Raw genomic sequence first — 16,776 nt, 5'->3', positions numbered from 1 at the left:
ACAAAACAATATTTATCTGCCAAAAATCATTCTATTCAGCACATTATTTTATTTATATATCAGGATAAAGTTTGACGATAGTTGTTCAGCATAAGTATCCCAGGGTATGAGTAGGTTTAACATTCTATTTCTCCTCTTCTATCACAAATAGTCATCACCAATGGGTCCTTCAAAAATGCATAATGGTAGTATAGAAAGAACCTATGCATTTCTTGCATGGAAATTTGTTTTCCCACTGCTTAAAATAGGCCAAAATTGATCCCAATGCTTGAGGCCAGAAACCTTTATCAGCACAAATGCTGAACAATTTTCAGTCACACCTAGCCAATCAAGACTATTTTTTCTATTCTATAGCTACAAAAAGCTGAACGCTCCTGCTTTAGAAAAGAGAGTAGCAGTGACAGACTAAAATCAATCTGTTGTTATTGAAAATTTGTCTTGTATGTTACTAAATATGTAGTGACTCCTACATGTCTGCTGACAATTATGCTGCAAACCAACAGTTTAAGGTTTGTTATGTCAGTAAATAATAATCTTGTCACAATAAATTGTTTATAAAAGACAACTATTTTTAATAAATGCAACACTGTACAAACCATGAGTTAATTTCTCCTTCACATGCAAATCCAATTTCGCTACTTCTTGTACATATGGAGAAAATAAAATAGTTCAAATCATATAAAAAGACAGCGACTTAAAACGTATAACATTCTTTTTCCACAAAATAATTTTACAGCAGTCAAATGTATACGCTACAACAGGAGAAAATGATAAGTTTTGTAAAATTGTGTGAAATGACCTTTGTCAGAAGCTTGAAGAAGAGTGCCACACAGCGACAAATATTTCCTGTATGAATTTAGGATTATTTTAAGTACACTGTAAACCAAGTAAAAGGGGGTGTTAAGATAACTGAGACAAGAGACTGGAGGAGAACGAATGAGCCAATGGACAGGTGAAGATAGCGTTTCAAGCAGCAGACCGTCGGCGGATGACAAATGCCCCTCTCTGCAGCTGTCCCAGGTAAATCCTCATCTTTGTGCTGTCGCTGGTCTTTCTCACCCAGATCTGCAAAGTGGAGACAGAAGGTCCTCTCAAATCAGTGATTCAAATGCAATAGAATGAAATCTAGCTCCTGGTTCATCAGACATGTCAGAGCATGTGCCAGGGCTCACCTCATTGGTCCCGACAGAGCTAATAACGCAGCTGATCTTTGTGTTGTCCTTGGACTCCAGGTAAATGGCCTGACTCTTGTGGTACCTAGAAATATGAGCAAACATAAAAACCTGCATTAACTAGTTAAGGTGAAGCCATATTTGACAAAACACATGTGTGACAGAACGCATTGGTCACACTTCCAAAAAGTGTGACAATGCTGCCATCTAGTGGTTGCGCGAAGAGAACCCAGACTTGCCAAACCAAATGACTTTGAACTCACCATCTTTTGTCATAATACAATTTGCCTTCTTCAATACGAGCTTCATAGCGTTGAGATGGGCTTTCCATGGGAGCTGAAGGGATGTGCTCTGGAGACGAAGGGGAAACTGAAACAGCAAAGTCAAAGTTGAATACCATTTGAACTTTGTTATTCCAGGTCTAAATATTAGTGAATTGCAGACATACCTGGCCGCTTTGGTGACTTTAACTGTCAAGAAAAAAAAGCATATATATTAAAACATTGCAATGTCTCTCAATGTTGTTTTGACATCAAACACAATTACCTTATTCAATGTTCTTAGATCTTCCATTATTTGGTCATCTGTTAACAAATAATTTAACTGCGGTATGAAGAATTAAGGAAAACAGAAACAAACGCCTGTAACCTACAGAAGCAACAACAACAAACAAACCAGTCTGCAACAATGAAAAAAAAATCATGGATCATTGAAAGCCAACACGATTTTATAAGAACAAAATGCTGGCATAAAACATAGATTAGCTCTGTGTTTGTGTGAAGGTCAGTGCAAAAGCGAAGTTAGCTTGAATCTTTGCTATTTCCAGGACTCCATGAGAAGGATATCAGGTGCAGGTTTTCTCCGTTTGTCTGGTATCGGCACAGGATCATTGGGCCGTCTCCGCAATTTACGAGTCATGATGGGTTTTACCTCCATGGAGTCTATTCATGGAAAACCAAAGACTAAGTTAGATAAATAAGGATGATTAACTAAAACTTAACTTGACAATTTTTAAACCCGATAAACAGCTTTGACAAACATGTCTCACCGCCTGTCAGCTCCATTGTCAATTTCTCATTCTCAATCATTTTTTTCTTCTCCTCCAACTCAGCAATTAAGTTTTCCTTCAGTTCAACCTTTTTATCATCAAACTCCTTTACAGCTGCCTTCTTTTCCTTTATGTAATTCCTCTCCACCTGCTCTGTCTTTGAAGATAAAAACCTTGATTACATTCATGTACTGTATTTGGGGGGGGGGCTCAATGGACATACCTCGAGTTGAAGAAACAGATCTGTGAAGAGACAAGAAAAACGTTATTAATAATGTGCTAACACAGCAGTGTATTACGCACTACGCAGTAAGCAAATACATTTAGTAACTACTATATTATTATTAGCTTACCTGCATTTCTGAGTCGTTCCTTGTACTGCTGATCTAGCTTCTTCATCCTCTTCTGATATTCTTGAAGTGTGCCTGTCAAGTGTAGAATATACAAGTCTTTTCTCAGTTTGGAAATAGAAGACTACTAATGCTGTTGGCAAAATACATAGATACAAATTTGCGAAAGGTCATATCTATAAGCTATTCAAGGCCATATCACAACAATTTCAAGGCCCTGTACCCGTTCTTGTGAAATTGCATTTGTTTTGTCTTCCTTCAGTATATTGAATATGCGGTGGTTTGTGAAACAAGAGTGTCCATCACATTTTTATCAATTGAGAACTTGCAGGCTAGTTTTGTTAGCATTACTGTTACAGTGACCCTGAAAGTTGAGAAACGAGCCTACAAACTCTTTCCTGTGAAGAAGTGTTAAAAATGCAGTAGGAATGTTGCCAGTAAGTTCGGACACCTCTGACAGTTTTATGTTTCCCTTTGTTTATATCATTGTAAACAAAAAATAATCAGGAACATGACCTTGAAGCAGCTATCAGTATTATTATTTTTTTCAATGGAAGTAAGTTTTTTGCAGTTGCCACACAGTGTACCCAATCATTATTCCCTTAACCTTACGTTTAATGCTTGTGGTGCACAGTTGGAACCTGTAAGTTGACAATACCACGTAAAACACACTTTACCTTCTTGCAATTGCTGCAACTGTCTTTTCAGAGAAGCCAGTTTATCTTGATACATCCTGCAAAATAACATAGAAAAAATTACCTGATTCTGCAAATGTTCCCAAAAAGTAACACCTCTGAAAAAGCACTTACTGCTCTTTAATTTCAACATAGTCATCCTCATCATGCTTGGCAAGGTCTGTTTCACTGGCATCTTCTGTGTCTGGAAAACACAAATAAAATGCTACAAGTTAGCCTGATAGCTAGCATACAACTTTCATAGATGTTCTGCTTAAGACAAACGTTTTGCTTTTCCTTCAACATTTATCAAATCATAAAGAAAGCACGCCCAGCCTGATCCAGGACGTGCGTGGCACCAGTCATACAATGGTGTGCACGATGTTGTTCGCAATGCTTAATAAGACAAGAGGAGGATGGGAACAATTCTCAATATTATCATCATCATCATCATCAACAACAAAACAATAAATAAATAATATTCCAGCGTAACATACATCATGTAACTGACAACACTGGCACTGAAACGATCTACTGCCAGCGGGTCTGGTATACACCGGCTAAGTGCAGTGTCGTTTGTATCATCCAGTCCCTATGCCTGTCAACAAATACAGCGCCTAGTTCATAGCCAAAAGGATCGATTTGTAAACACACTTGAGCCACTCTATGTGATGTTACCTTAAATGTCTGGAACAAGAGTGAGGGCCCACCGAGGCGTGATGAGCTGACACAGCAGCTTTCATTTTCAGTTAGCATTAGTCTGCTAGCTTATTTAGCTCAGCCCCAGTTTAAAAAGTAGCTCGAAACAAGGTCTCATGATTCGTCACAACACATAAAAATGCAGAAAACAACCAAGTTTAGAGGGGCAAAGCATTGTCGTGAATTGAGCTAACCTGGAAGTGCTGTCATCCTTTTTGCTGTCCTCTCTGTGTCTGCTCTCTGTAACCCGTCCTGTCCCGTCTCACCCACACTGGAAAGGGCAGCGCAGTGGACACAGCACCAACCAAGCTTTCGTTCAACCAGCACTCTCCGTTCAGAGAGGTCTGGCAAAGCTCGTCGCTTAGCCATGTTAGCTTGATGGCTAGACTCCAAAGCATGGTCCCAATAAAGAACTAATGTTGTCATTCACATGATGTATGCATGTGTTACACTGGAACTCACTACATTAGCGAGATTGTTTCTGCAAAGTCAAACGTGATGTCTAGGACAATGTTGTTATCCAACATATCATACCATATACCAAAATATCAATCCGTGAATGAACTACAAAGTTGCATTTCGAAAATATCACCACCTTTAAAGATTTATTTAAATGTTCACACTTCGGCAAAGCAAGTTATATGATAAATGATTAAATGCACATAGCATGCTAGCTAGCGTCCTCAGTGTTGCTTATCGTGATCGATTGCGAGTGTTGAACTTTAATAGGACCGTAACACGGTGCTGTTTTGTACTACATTTCAAACGGTTAAATATATTTTTGCTAAACCACCGCTAGTACAAAATCTATACAACCAATTAAACATAATGTTATTAATGGCAACAAAGGTGCTCTCCCCGTTTGTCGCACAGAAAATAATTCGAACGCGCGGTTCGGACGATTTTGGTCACTTCATACGTACCTTCTTCTGAATCTCGTCCTCTGAAACTGCGATCATCGTCCTCATCAACGCTATCAAGATCTTCTTCATCATTATAATAATCAACCATCGGTGATAGCAGAGTTGAAGCCATTTCCACTTCAAAAACGTAAACAAACACAAAATAAACAATCGTTTCGTGTTTTGCTCCTTGGAACAGCGCCTTCAACTGAAAGGACCTCACCGTCGGACTTAGTCGGCTGACAATATGCCTGTAAAGGCAACAACAAATGAAAAAAAAAACTATCGCGCAATTTTAAGAAAACGTTTCAACGGTTTCAACGCAGTGGAAAATAAAGAAAATGTCTAAAATCTTAACTATGTTCCTCTAGTCACCATGTGCAGGCCAGACATTATTAATGAGGATAAAATGTTGCATTTGACAGCAGAAGGCAATCACCTTGAAGCTCAAGTCATGAATTACAATAATATTAAGTGTATTTTTGTAAACACCGTTATTGTGATATTTACAGTGACGAATAATAATAAATAAATAAAAAATAACTTGGGGCACCGGCAGGTGGCAGCGTTGCATCATATATATTTTTGTATGCCCCGCTGCGGGCATAGTGCACGCGTCTAAATTTGACGGGAGCAAAACATTAAATAAAATAAATATATGTTTAGGGGAAATAATACCTGTTGAATTAAAATGAAAATAACTATATATGTTTTTAGATGTAGAAAATTAAAATGAGCACAAAAGGTTGTTTCAGAATAAGTCAAACCTTTTAAAAAAAAAATCTGTAAAGTTATGTTTAAAGACCTTTATGTGAGTGGGAATTATTGTCAACCAACTACTGCAGTTGTAAACTTTGTTTCCGCTGTGTGTGAGTGCGCGTGTGTTAGTGCGCGCGCCAGGGGAGCTGTCAAACACGGGCTGCTCCGTCATTCAGGAAGTCCACACCGACTGACAGCACTTTACAAAGTCACACCAGCCTCGCACTACGGCTAAAAACATTCGTGAAGCACGCCCGGTTTGCACGAAGAACTAATAATAAGGTAAGCATCACCTTTGCTTTTGTTTCGCTGTCGATTTATTTGGGCGCTTAGCTTGGTGCTAGTTCTTGCACACATGAACATGACACTTCCCCTTAAGCCTTCAACCTCAGGGCTATGGCATGAGCAAAATATCAGAAAGATGTGCCTGTTGTAAAATGTTTAGCTGAAGTCGGCGACGCAAACTGCCGCCTGGTTTTACATTGTTTGCGGCCACTGCTCGGACTCGGAGGTAGTGAGTACAGAGCGCAGTGTCTGCTCCTGGGTTAAGTGCGTAGGTCTGCGTTTAGCGCTATGTTAGTTGATTGATGTAACATTACACCTGCTTCAATTTTGTGCTCGATTTGGGATATTTTGATTTGAAGAGCCTATCGCTCTTTGTGTTCCTCAATGGGTGAGTATGACGATGATGATGTTGAAGAGAGGGATGACAGGTTGTTGTAAAGTGTTTATTTTGACTGTCATTCCTCACGCATTTTAATTTTTTCCAATATTTTAGCAATGTCATCATACAATGTGCGTTGCCCTGCGTAATATCCTCACGTCGTATATGCTTCCCATCGTGTCGTACATTGTTGTGAGTAGGATTTTACTATCGTCTACTATAGTCACAATGGCTGTGTTACTATGTAACATCTTGTAGGCTACACATGACTAGAGACTTTACTACACGTATTTATTACTACGTCCTCTTAGCAGGTAGGCGACTAAATACAGATCGATGCCTTATACTTTGTTTCATGGGTCATCCGTGGGCTACTGGCTGACTGGGAAAACAATACGCAGTTATTGTTGTAGCCACGAGTTTGCATGGTTCAAACATTTTCTACAAGCATCTCTGTGACCTGTTTAACAAGCTGTGTTCAAAGTAAATGTGGGCTAACGTGACGCACTCGACATGGCAGATGTAGATAGCAAGCTGAGCACTAAAACCCAAGCTGACCTAACATGATGTCATCTCTGGTGAGTACAGCGCATGAGAGAGAGGCAGCGCGCTGTTGTCCCGTTATACACTTTATGATACAAATAAATGTCTCTGCCTTGCATATCATTGTCAGCTTTTCAGTTTTTAGAGAAGATTTTACTTTATTGAGTTAAAGTAGTCTTTTTGATTGGATTCCATTAAAGGTTCATTATGTTAATGTTGGCTGGGCAAACAAAAGTCACAGTGATAACATTTTGCTCAAACATCCTGCTGCTTTTTAAAGGTATATCTGCGGGTTGTTTGTGCATTGAGTTAGGATTGACAAGAACGATATTATAATTGCTCTATACAGTTAAATGGAGCATGTGATTTGTAGTGTCTTAGTTATTTCAGGAAACACATATTTTTGACCTATTGTCTGCAGTATTTGCCATCACGACGACCTGGCTCACTGAAGATGTGCAATGTTGTGTTGAGGCTGTGGGTAGTTGACTATAGTCTGACGGACTCAGACATCACATTGTCCAGCTGTACAGACACCATAACAGTACAAAGCTGGCTTAGCACAAATTCGTATAACATGTGCCTTGTACGCCGTAACACACTAGACATTCTTGGTTTGAAAAGCACTGATCGTGTTGATTTTCAAGAATATAGCCGAAAATGAAAACCATGGTCATTTCACTGTTATATTAGCCTTTCTGATATTGTGCTGCAAGAAGAATATTATTACATGCAGCTTAGCATTGGCATGTTGAGACTGATTTCAAGGCGAGTGTCATCCTTTTGCACAAATGTCTTTGAACCCTGGTGTTTGCTCATGGCGTTAGTGCTTACTAAAAGGACGCATCAGCTGCTCCTGACTATGGTCTGATGTGACTGTGACAGACAGAGGGTGAAACATGAGGTGCTGTGAGGACTCGTACAAACTCACCTGAGGGACTGGTTTCTGGTTTGTTGTCCTCTTAGGGGTGTGGCATTCATGGCAATTTGGTGATATTGCAACATCAAAAGTCCGACAACATGATGCACACAACGCAATTTATGCAATGGGAGTTGATAAGCATGATACGATACAATAAGGGTATAAGGTTCTGCATGGCAATGGAAATCCCCTTTGGCATTAGTACATGCACTGTGCTGTGAGACAATGGCATTTTTTTTAATACCGGTTGATAAAAGGGTTCTGTAGGATAAGTAAATGTGAAGCTTCATACTAGTTTTTGAGTTTGAAGTCTTCTCTCACTGTCATTTCTTACTGCAGGAAGAGCCTCTACTCTTGCAGACTGCATAGTGTTATATCCTGTCTACTTGCTGTGCGCATTGCAAGTGTGATGCATGTTTTGGGGGTTTTAGGATTCATTTCTCTACTAAAGTCAGTTAATCAGACTACATCAGGTCCATTACTTTCAGAATTTAGCTGGTGATTTAAAGGAAGGGTAGGTAGGATGCATTGCACACTTAACAGTTCAAAACTCCAACATGAAATCTATAGTTTGTCTCAATCCTATGACAGTTATAGCACATTGTTTAGAGGGGAGATTGGAGGAATAAAATGAAAACTACTTTTTGTTAAGTGGTGCTGGAACTGCTAAATGATTGGAACTGGGGTTGGCATTGTGTGCAGTTGTTGTTGTTTTGCCATATTGCCCAACATTTGGTGCTGAGGCTTAATCAGAAAACAAACATAAGCTTTAGTTATAGATATGATCAATATGATTTACTTATTTGACAGCTCACTGATCACTGCTTGAGCTTTAACTTAAGTTAGGCCTGTACTTTCTAAGCTGATTTCACCCAAAGGCGTGGCAACCAAGCGTAGGCAAGACTACTCTGTGATTGAATGAAAAACTAGTCTTGAAAACCGGAAGTCATAAAGTCAATATTAGATTTGAGCATGATTATGTTCATTGTCCACATAGATAAAGCTAATGTTTATGAAATATATAAGCTGTACTTTTCCTTCTAAAAGTTACTGTTAATCCAATGCTACAGTCTTTGTAAACATCTGTGATCGCAACCTGTTGAGATGGCCTTCCATTGTCTGGTCTTTGCTGACTAATGCTCGACTGCAGGAACTCCACTCCTCTTTCCTCCACTTGCATGTGGATGGTAGACTTTTGTAAAATGCATTGCAGAATAGTCATTTCAGCTGGTGCTACATTGTGGCGGTTTATGCCACAGTAGCAAAGCGCATCAAATATTAAAGCGCTGCTGTCAGGCTTAATGTTCAGCAGTGATCTGGTTTAGCATGTCGAATAGGAACGCTGTCTCAGATGACAAGGAGAATTATGCCCCCCTCCTCTTTTGCAGTAGCAGATGTGTTCATGCATACTGCTTTTAATGAGGATTTCAAAGTACTGCTAAAGTCTGCACCGCTGCGAGATCTTGTCTTCACTAGAGCCACACAGTACTGATACTTGCTAATGGGATTAATCAGCAGTTGCAACAGCTTTATTTAATTACTATGTGCTGAGGTCTTTGTCCTTAGTGTACATGAGGCTGCAAACTTTCTATCGTAGCTGTCAGTACATCATCAAACTCTTGTCGAGGGGTTTGGTTCGAACATCGCATGTACAGCATTGTCTCTTATACAAATGTAAAATGGATTCACTAACGCTGTCATTTTTTGTGTATGACAATTTCAACACTTCTATCGTTTCCCTGTTGGTGCATGGGCCCCTCCGTCATCAGAGAAGCATTTTGGCGTGTCAGAGCCACTGGGTGTGGAAGGCGGGCTTGAGCAACTTGATTACAGCCCTTCATTAGACGCCTTCAATCCTTCGGCGATGTTGCAGCTGTGTCCTAGAGTTGGTCTTGTTCCATCCCCCATCGTCCCGTCTGCCCGCATCTGTCTCCGACTCTGGGTCTGCCATGTCGCCTTCACTGACGGGGCTAAGCTGGAGTGAGCCATCATCCCCAGCTGAAGAGACCAGGTGATGTCATACTGTATCTCAGCCCACCACTGCCACTCCAAGGCCCTGGGCTTAATTTAGCTCAACAGGAAGCAGGAAAAGGCTTAGCAGGGCTATTTTTAGGACGCCTTGTTTGACAGTAATAGAGGTATTTAAATATTGAACACGTCCTGCCATAGGGCTTTGGTGCGTCCCTGCTGGAGCACGTGGGAAACTCCTGATGCTCCTCAGCTCAGTGGGACATGTCAGCTGAACGGGCTGTGATTGGGATTGACAGATGCTGATACAGTATGTGTGGAGTGAGGTAATTCATGACATCTACAATATTTCAATCTCCTTTGCTTTGCTCAATTCAAATTTCACTTGTAATATCACATTTCATTAAAGCACTACACTGTCTGTTCTGTTGCGTTGGTCTGATGGGATATTACAGGAGTTTATTATGTATATTTCTATACCCAAATAGTTCATTAAATCTAAGTAGACACGAGCTTGCACTAGGATGCCAATCCTGTCCCATCCCCCCATCCCAGGAGAAGTAGGCTTGTGCCCAAACGGCATGCAGCCCTAATGCTGTGACTGGACGCCTTCCATTGGGTCAAGTGCAGATTTTCGTCTGATGAATCTGGGGGAAGCTGTATCTTTGTCCAAAATAACAGCTTAACTGGACCTTTCATGTGTTGCTCTTCTTATAGTTTCCCACAGTTCTTGCTCTTTTGCCCATACCAATGAATGTCAAAGTCTAAGGTTCATTATGTACAGTGTGACTTTAAAAAGTCAGTTTCCTCCTCTGCTTCCTCATACAGTCTCATTGTACACACAAATACAGAGCAGATGTGCCATGATCTACAGTTACTTTAGAGATGGCTGTCCCAGGGGACGAAGGAGGAAACTGAATCAAAGCAGCTGAGCATGGACTACGACCCACGTTTAATGATTGTTTCCTGGTTTGACACGGCACCACAGCAGATAGGGACTCCTATTGTTGTCCTGCCCAACTCACAGTGAAGGACCTGGATCAGGGCCAGCATGACTGCTCCGTATCATCACTGTGCACTGGCTATAATGGTCACAAACAGGCCTTTGTTGATGCCACAATAACGATAGAGAGATGAGACAGTGATCATGCTCTCTCTCCAGATGGGTATCACCCGTTCAGAACTACAACTACAGGCCCAACAGCTTGAAAACTATTGTCTATTATTTTTTATTCATCATTTAGATATCTTACTTCTCTTAAGATATAAATATTTGCAATAAAATGCATTTCCCCAGTTAATTATTTATTAACATCACACACAAGACTACACACAGTGATGTATTACTTCTCACGGCTGAGGGTAGTACAGTTATCAATATTCCATTGTGAGCAGCGCTGCAGTTCTGTGTGGCCACTGAATTTCAGTTTGTGTTCACCTGGTGAAGTAACGCTTGTGTGACCAACTGCAATTCACCATTCGCTGATATAACATATATAAGTATTTTTATTCAAGAATAATACTGGAATTAAAAGATCTTAAGAAAGCAGATGAGTTGAATGTTGAAGGCTTGTATATGAATCAATTTATTATCAAGAGGAGGAGGACGTTCAGTATTAATTCCCAAACTAATTGCAGACTTTATAGGGGCTAAAAAAAAATGGAATGCTTAGGCATAAAACCCACAAAGCTCTCTCACCAGCGTAAACCTGCTGATGTGCATCATCTCTGCTGTCAGGGGCTGTTTGAGAAGACTTGAGGAAGAACAGAGAGACAAGGGAAATGACTCAGAGGCCTCCATGCATGTTTCCTTTTTGGGGTTTCCTCTATTTAAACCCTGCATGTCTTTCTCTTTCACTTTGGCTTCTTGTTCTTAAGGATTAACACGACGTTAAGTGCCGGACATTAAGACATCGTGAGTGCTTGAAACCGCACAGATCGCTGTCTCATCTGCCCGACATTGAAAAAGGTTTGAACTAATTCTTAGATTTGCATATGTGACCTCACAGGTTTAGAGCTTGCATGAGGAAATGCAAGGGAAATTGGTGTCTGGCCTCATTTAACAGATCTATGCAATGAAAATTGCATCAGCTGGCCCAGATTCCTTTCTGACAGAAGGTAGAAGATTAAAGCCACACTGCGTAATATTTCACCCAATAAAAAAGTTAAATACATGCATTTATTTATATTTAGCAGCCATACGACAAAACGACGGTATGTTGGTATCGGACGCACGTTTCTTTAACACAACAATGCATATCGTATTGTCTGACACCCAGCCTCTCTGAGAACTCTGGAGGAGGTAGTTTCATGTCTGCCGTTCTCAGCCTCTCTGCCTCATGTGAACTGGAGAAAACGAAAGTCTTCATCTGACTGAGACACATTTTTTTGCAAACAAACAATGCATTTAACTATAAATAAAAGTTCAGTTTTAGTCAAACATTTCCTAATTTAGTTCAATTTTTGTCTTGTTTTGGTCCTGATGTAGTGCTTTTTTTTTTTACACAATTTGCTGAAAAACCAGTTACTCATAAATTGTGTTTCAGTAGAATGGAACATATCGTGTCATACAATCCGGAGTGGCTTGTTCATTTACATGCACTGTCTCAACCAATTAAACCAATTCCTATGCATTAAATAATGTGAAATTTCGCAATAATATCAATTCACATATTGCAAGTTACTTTTTACCTTTAGGCCTAGGTCGGAGGTACTGTCCATGATGGATATGAGCTTGGCTAACATCCTCCTGTCCCTCACCTCCTCCACAGAGTCCAGTGGGCCCAGGACAGACTTGTTCAGTCTGTTCTTGCAGCTCTGTGCTGCCCGGGGCTCAGCACATGGCAGCGTAGTGGATAGCAGAGGCTACCGCAGAGTCATAAAAAGTCCTGAGCAGAGGCCTGCTCACTCCAAAAGACCTCAGTCTCCTCAGAAGGTGGAGGTGACTTTGGCCCTTCTTGTACAGGACATTGGTGTTGTGGGGCCCGTTTATTGTTGAGGTAAACACCCAGGTACTTGAAAGTGTCCACCGACACAATGTCCTTCCTCTGGATGTTCAGAAGTGTGTGCAGTAGTGCCCTCCTCCTGAAGTCGATCACCATCACCTCTCTCTTTCTGGTGCTCAAGCACAGGCGGTTGCGCTCACACCAGACCACAAAGTGATGATCGACCTGTACTCCAGGTTGTTCCCCTCAGACACATAGCATTGTACAACAACTACAACAAAATGTGTCCTCTACATTTAACCCATCCATCCTTCAATGCCACCGGGGTGAAATGTAAAGGCGCAGTGGGCGACTGCAGTCCAGCGGTAGATCTTCACTCTTTGTTCAGTTCAGATATGAACTCACACAAAAAACTCACCGTGTTTGTGTAATGTACTGCTTCATTTATGTTGCATGTTGAGGCCTATGGCAGTTCCTCTGTCGGTCAGATGGGAATGTGGATATGGTCTAACCGCTGGATGACTCACTCCCCCACAGCTCTCTCAGCAGGGGTCCTAAAAGCACATATATAGTACAGTGAGCATGTTTGAGACACTCCTATGTAGTGCTTAACTCATCATTTCTATATCAAGTCTTTGTGATGTGTTAACCATTCCATCAGGAGGGACCGCTGTCACCTCCATACTTCACTCTAATGGTAAAGTTCAGATCTTTGCTTCTTTGACCGCACTGGCAATCATTTTGTTTTCGGTAGTTTATTTAAATTATAACCTATAGCCTTTATTTCTTTTTGGTTAGTGCATTAATGGTGATTTTAGAAAAGGGTTAGGGTTAGGGTATCCAGCAGCTTATAAGAAGGGGACAGGCCTACCTTATCTCCTCCATTATTGGGGAAACTGAGTGAGTCGTGTGTCTGTATAACTGAAGCCAGTGAAAATCAATGCAGCTGGAATTAACTGTCATAAACGAGCCGGGGTTATTGGTGGGTCGATGTGGTCTATTGCGCCACCTAAATCCCAGCCAGTGGCATTGGCATTTACAAAGATAAAAACAGGAGCCGTCTGGTTTCACGGCGCTGCAGATCCATGTGTCAGCAAGGTCAACTACAGCCGTCTGGCCACAGGTCAGGATCTCTGACTGCTCCTGATCGACTTTACACCTTTAACTGTTTTCTGCCCTAATACATCTATATCCACTGCACAGAAGAAAGGCACCAAGGTGTACTTCATTCATATTCAACTTCTCAATTCATTTTCTTGTTTTGAGAAATTGACAAATTCCACTAATAACCAACACAGTGAGTTGGTATTTGGTAGCACTTTGAAGAATACACGCTGCTGTAATGTATTCACTTGGATGGATTGGAGCTTTACAGAGAGCGTGTTCTGTCTCTTGTTTTAAGTGGAGCCATTTAAAAATTCTCCAGCAGTCTGGTTTGAAGTGCGACGATAACTTTTTCTATTACACAATTTCATGGTCACAATAAGTACAAGGTAAAAATGGCATGGAAAGGTGATTGAATGAAATAACAGAATGACTGAAGTACTATGCCCTTTGTAGTCATCCCATTCATTGAAGAAAAGATAAAATTCATGGGATTCACTGATGTGCTCTTGGTTTTTTGCACCATTTTTTTGTCTGTTCTTTCTTACTTACGACCCTGGTAAAGTAGATTCATTTTATACAGAGCATACCCCTGAGATACATCCCAAAGCCAGAGAAATTGGGTCCAAGTTGGAAAGACCTGGATTAGCGCTAGACCAGAGGCTGTATGGCTTGTTTTTGTCTTTTACATTTATACCTGCCTTCAGGACGTAGGAAAGTCACTGTTCCCCCAGGTCATCCATGTCTGAGCTCCTGTGTAGAAGAAGGAATGCGGCGGGACTTCATTTCCATGAAGCCCACGGCATGTGGAGGTCAGTGTGCACAGTGAGTTAGCTCAGAGGAGGTGGCCCTGCTGGCAAAGCTGTGCTTTTAAAATAATGAAGCTCCACTCAGCCTACAGGGCCTATTTAAAAAATTGACTTTGACCAGTGCTGCAGCCTGGGACCAGACATTTCAAAAACATGAAACTCCCTCATCTGAGCCACTGTCACACCGTGTAAAGTCTTCAATTCAAGGCACAGGTCAAGCCAAATCCAGGAAGTGGTCTAACTAAAGAAAGCAGGGGTGTCCAGACTTTTTTCAGTGAGTGTTTCAGTGAAGAGCAATAGATGGTAGTTAATGCAGTGAGCATTTAACCTGATTAAACTGATTAAACTGAGTGTGTTTAGCAGAGTCTTAACCTGTACCCCACACCGTTAGTTAAGGCTTGGAACCTGAAGACCAGCTCGTTTCCACAATAGTTTTTGAAGTTGCAATTGTGTGGGATTCTGAAACTTGTTGTAAAAGGTACCATCCCCGGTGATGTGTGCCAATTCAACAAGAAGCCATGGCACTCTTCAGTCCTCAGTGTGAAGAATGATCATATTACAAATTTGTTTTATAATATGATTGAATATGAGAAGCAGGTACTTTACTATCAAGTGTTGATAAGTGGTTGGAACAGCAGTATGGATTAACTGCGCATCTCTGAAACGGGAGACTGTTGTGGCTTTGGGAAACCCAGACAGTAGACCACACACTATTCACTGGTTTGAAAACTCCGCTCAGCTGAGAAGGCCTCAGGGCTGGTAGCTGCCAAAAACGATGAATGGCTTTAATAGAAGAAGAAACTGTGGGATACTGAGACACAGGCCGGCCCCAGTAAACATTAAATAAGGGTCGAGCTTGTATGCAACTCTAACGCATGCGTGTGCGCGTATAGACGTGTGAATGTGTCTTTATAGCCTTGTTAAAGAAGGACAAATGGAGGCAGTGCAGACGGCAAACTGCTAATACCCTGACTGATGCCTGCTGCAGATACGCGAGCCGTCAGTGTGCAGAGACTATTTTTGGGAAGGTGTAGGTCTGTGGAAAACTTTGACTTTACCTCCAAATTGGGAAATACAAACGCTCAAGGTTTAGAGGGGGCGCTCGCCTGTTTTAGCCCCTGTGATTATTTCCTGTGGTTATCGCAAATCCTTGGTTTATAACGATCGTCCACAGACCCTGGGAGACCTACAGAATAACCTTTGAACCAAAATTGCCAATATACCGGTCTACATACTGAGTGGACCAAAACGTTCTATGTCATATGAATCAGTGCATTGAGAATGGAGGCTGACATTTAAAGATATTCTTTCAAAACTGTGTAAAATTAAATTTACAATGTTGTGTGACAGACAAAAAAAAATAAGAATTTTGAAATGTGTGCAGTTTTTTTTGGTTTTTTTTTCATTTTCAAAAAAGGAAGTTCCCATGCCCCACCCTGTACTTACAAAAAGCACAACACCCCCTCTTTAATATAGCAAATCAGTATGTCTTTGGTTTGTGAAGTTGGAGATGTGTGCTACTGCACTAGGGGTCTCCTTGACTGAAAAAGGTTTGGCGCTGTTGGTTACGTGTTAGTCACCAGCATATAGCTCTCCACAATGATGCTGTGCTGTTTGTCCTGTGCCCTTGACTTCTCCCGACACCTCCCTTTACCCAAAGGGGGCTTCACGTTACATCATGATGCCGCTTTCCACAGAACACCTCCTGATGGACATGTGTGAGAGGAGAGCACTCACTTGTCAGAGCTGTCATTTCTCTCCGTGTGTACCACATAAATGTAAATACTGCTGGTGGGAACCCATGGACATCCTGCACGGCTGGAATTTCCAATGTATTTTACAGCAATTTTGATTTAATTTTAGATTTAGACTGGAAGTAAAATTCAACTTGTATTGTTTTGTTATGATCTGTTTTACTTGGCTAACCTATTGTATGGAGTCACTGCTGCTCCTGCTGTAAGTAAGAAGGAAGTGTCTTACTGACGCTAGGCCTGGTCCTTGGATAGACACAAGCCAGACCTCTAACTCTATTATTTTTCCATCAGTCCTGAAGCCATGTTTATGTTGGCCAAAGCTTCTGTGCTAATCTGACATGCTAACAGTCTTGTATGTAGTATATGCGTGTCTCAACAGTGTCGCTAAGCTGTTAGGATAAGAGCTGCCCTGAAGTCTCCAAAATCCTGCTTTAGTGTGAGTGTGTGCGCGTGTTTATCACAG

General features: G+C 41.1%; 2 protein-coding genes across 6 annotated transcripts in view; one reads left to right on the top strand and one right to left on the bottom strand.

Moving 5' to 3' along the window:
- Positions 1-622: 622 nt before the first annotated feature.
- suds3 (SDS3 homolog, SIN3A corepressor complex component) lies at positions 623-5,058 on the bottom strand. Of its 2 annotated transcripts, none has more exons than XM_079572708.1 (12): positions 4,138-4,327; positions 3,380-3,449; positions 3,248-3,303; positions 2,574-2,645; positions 2,444-2,463; positions 2,221-2,377; positions 2,018-2,113; positions 1,719-1,780; positions 1,621-1,642; positions 1,436-1,541; positions 1,173-1,257; positions 623-1,065 (listed from the first exon to the last, which is right to left on the bottom strand). In XM_079572708.1, exons 1-12 carry the CDS (start codon positions 4,310-4,312, stop codon positions 967-969), a joined length of 1,020 nt encoding a protein of 339 aa, XP_079428834.1. In that variant the 5' UTR covers positions 4,313-4,327; the 3' UTR covers positions 623-966. The 2 variants fall into 2 exon arrangements, with proteins under 2 accessions (XP_079428834.1, XP_079428835.1); XM_079572709.1 differs by lacking the exon at positions 4,138-4,327 and adding an exon at positions 4,867-5,058 and having other exon boundaries at positions 629-1,065.
- Positions 5,059-5,750: 692 nt separating this feature from the next.
- The window catches only part of taok3a (TAO kinase 3a), a 45,039-nt gene continuing 34,013 nt past the window's right edge, over positions 5,751-16,776 (top strand). For 3 of the 4 annotated variants that reach the window (XM_079557672.1, XM_079557673.1, XM_079557675.1), the window contains exon 1: positions 5,751-5,886. The gene's annotated coding sequence lies outside the window, so the exon portion shown is untranslated. Of the gene's footprint in view, positions 5,887-6,097; positions 6,278-16,776 lie in introns of those variants that run through there. The other variant, XM_079557674.1, reaches the window with a different exon arrangement.

Source organism: Gobius niger (genome assembly GCF_951799975.1).
Source record: "Gobius niger genome assembly, chromosome: 1".
Lineage (NCBI taxonomy): Eukaryota > Metazoa > Chordata > Actinopteri > Gobiiformes > Gobiidae > Gobius > Gobius niger.
Note: the sequence above shows the minus strand (reverse complement) of the source record. Positions and strands in the feature narration are given on the sequence as shown.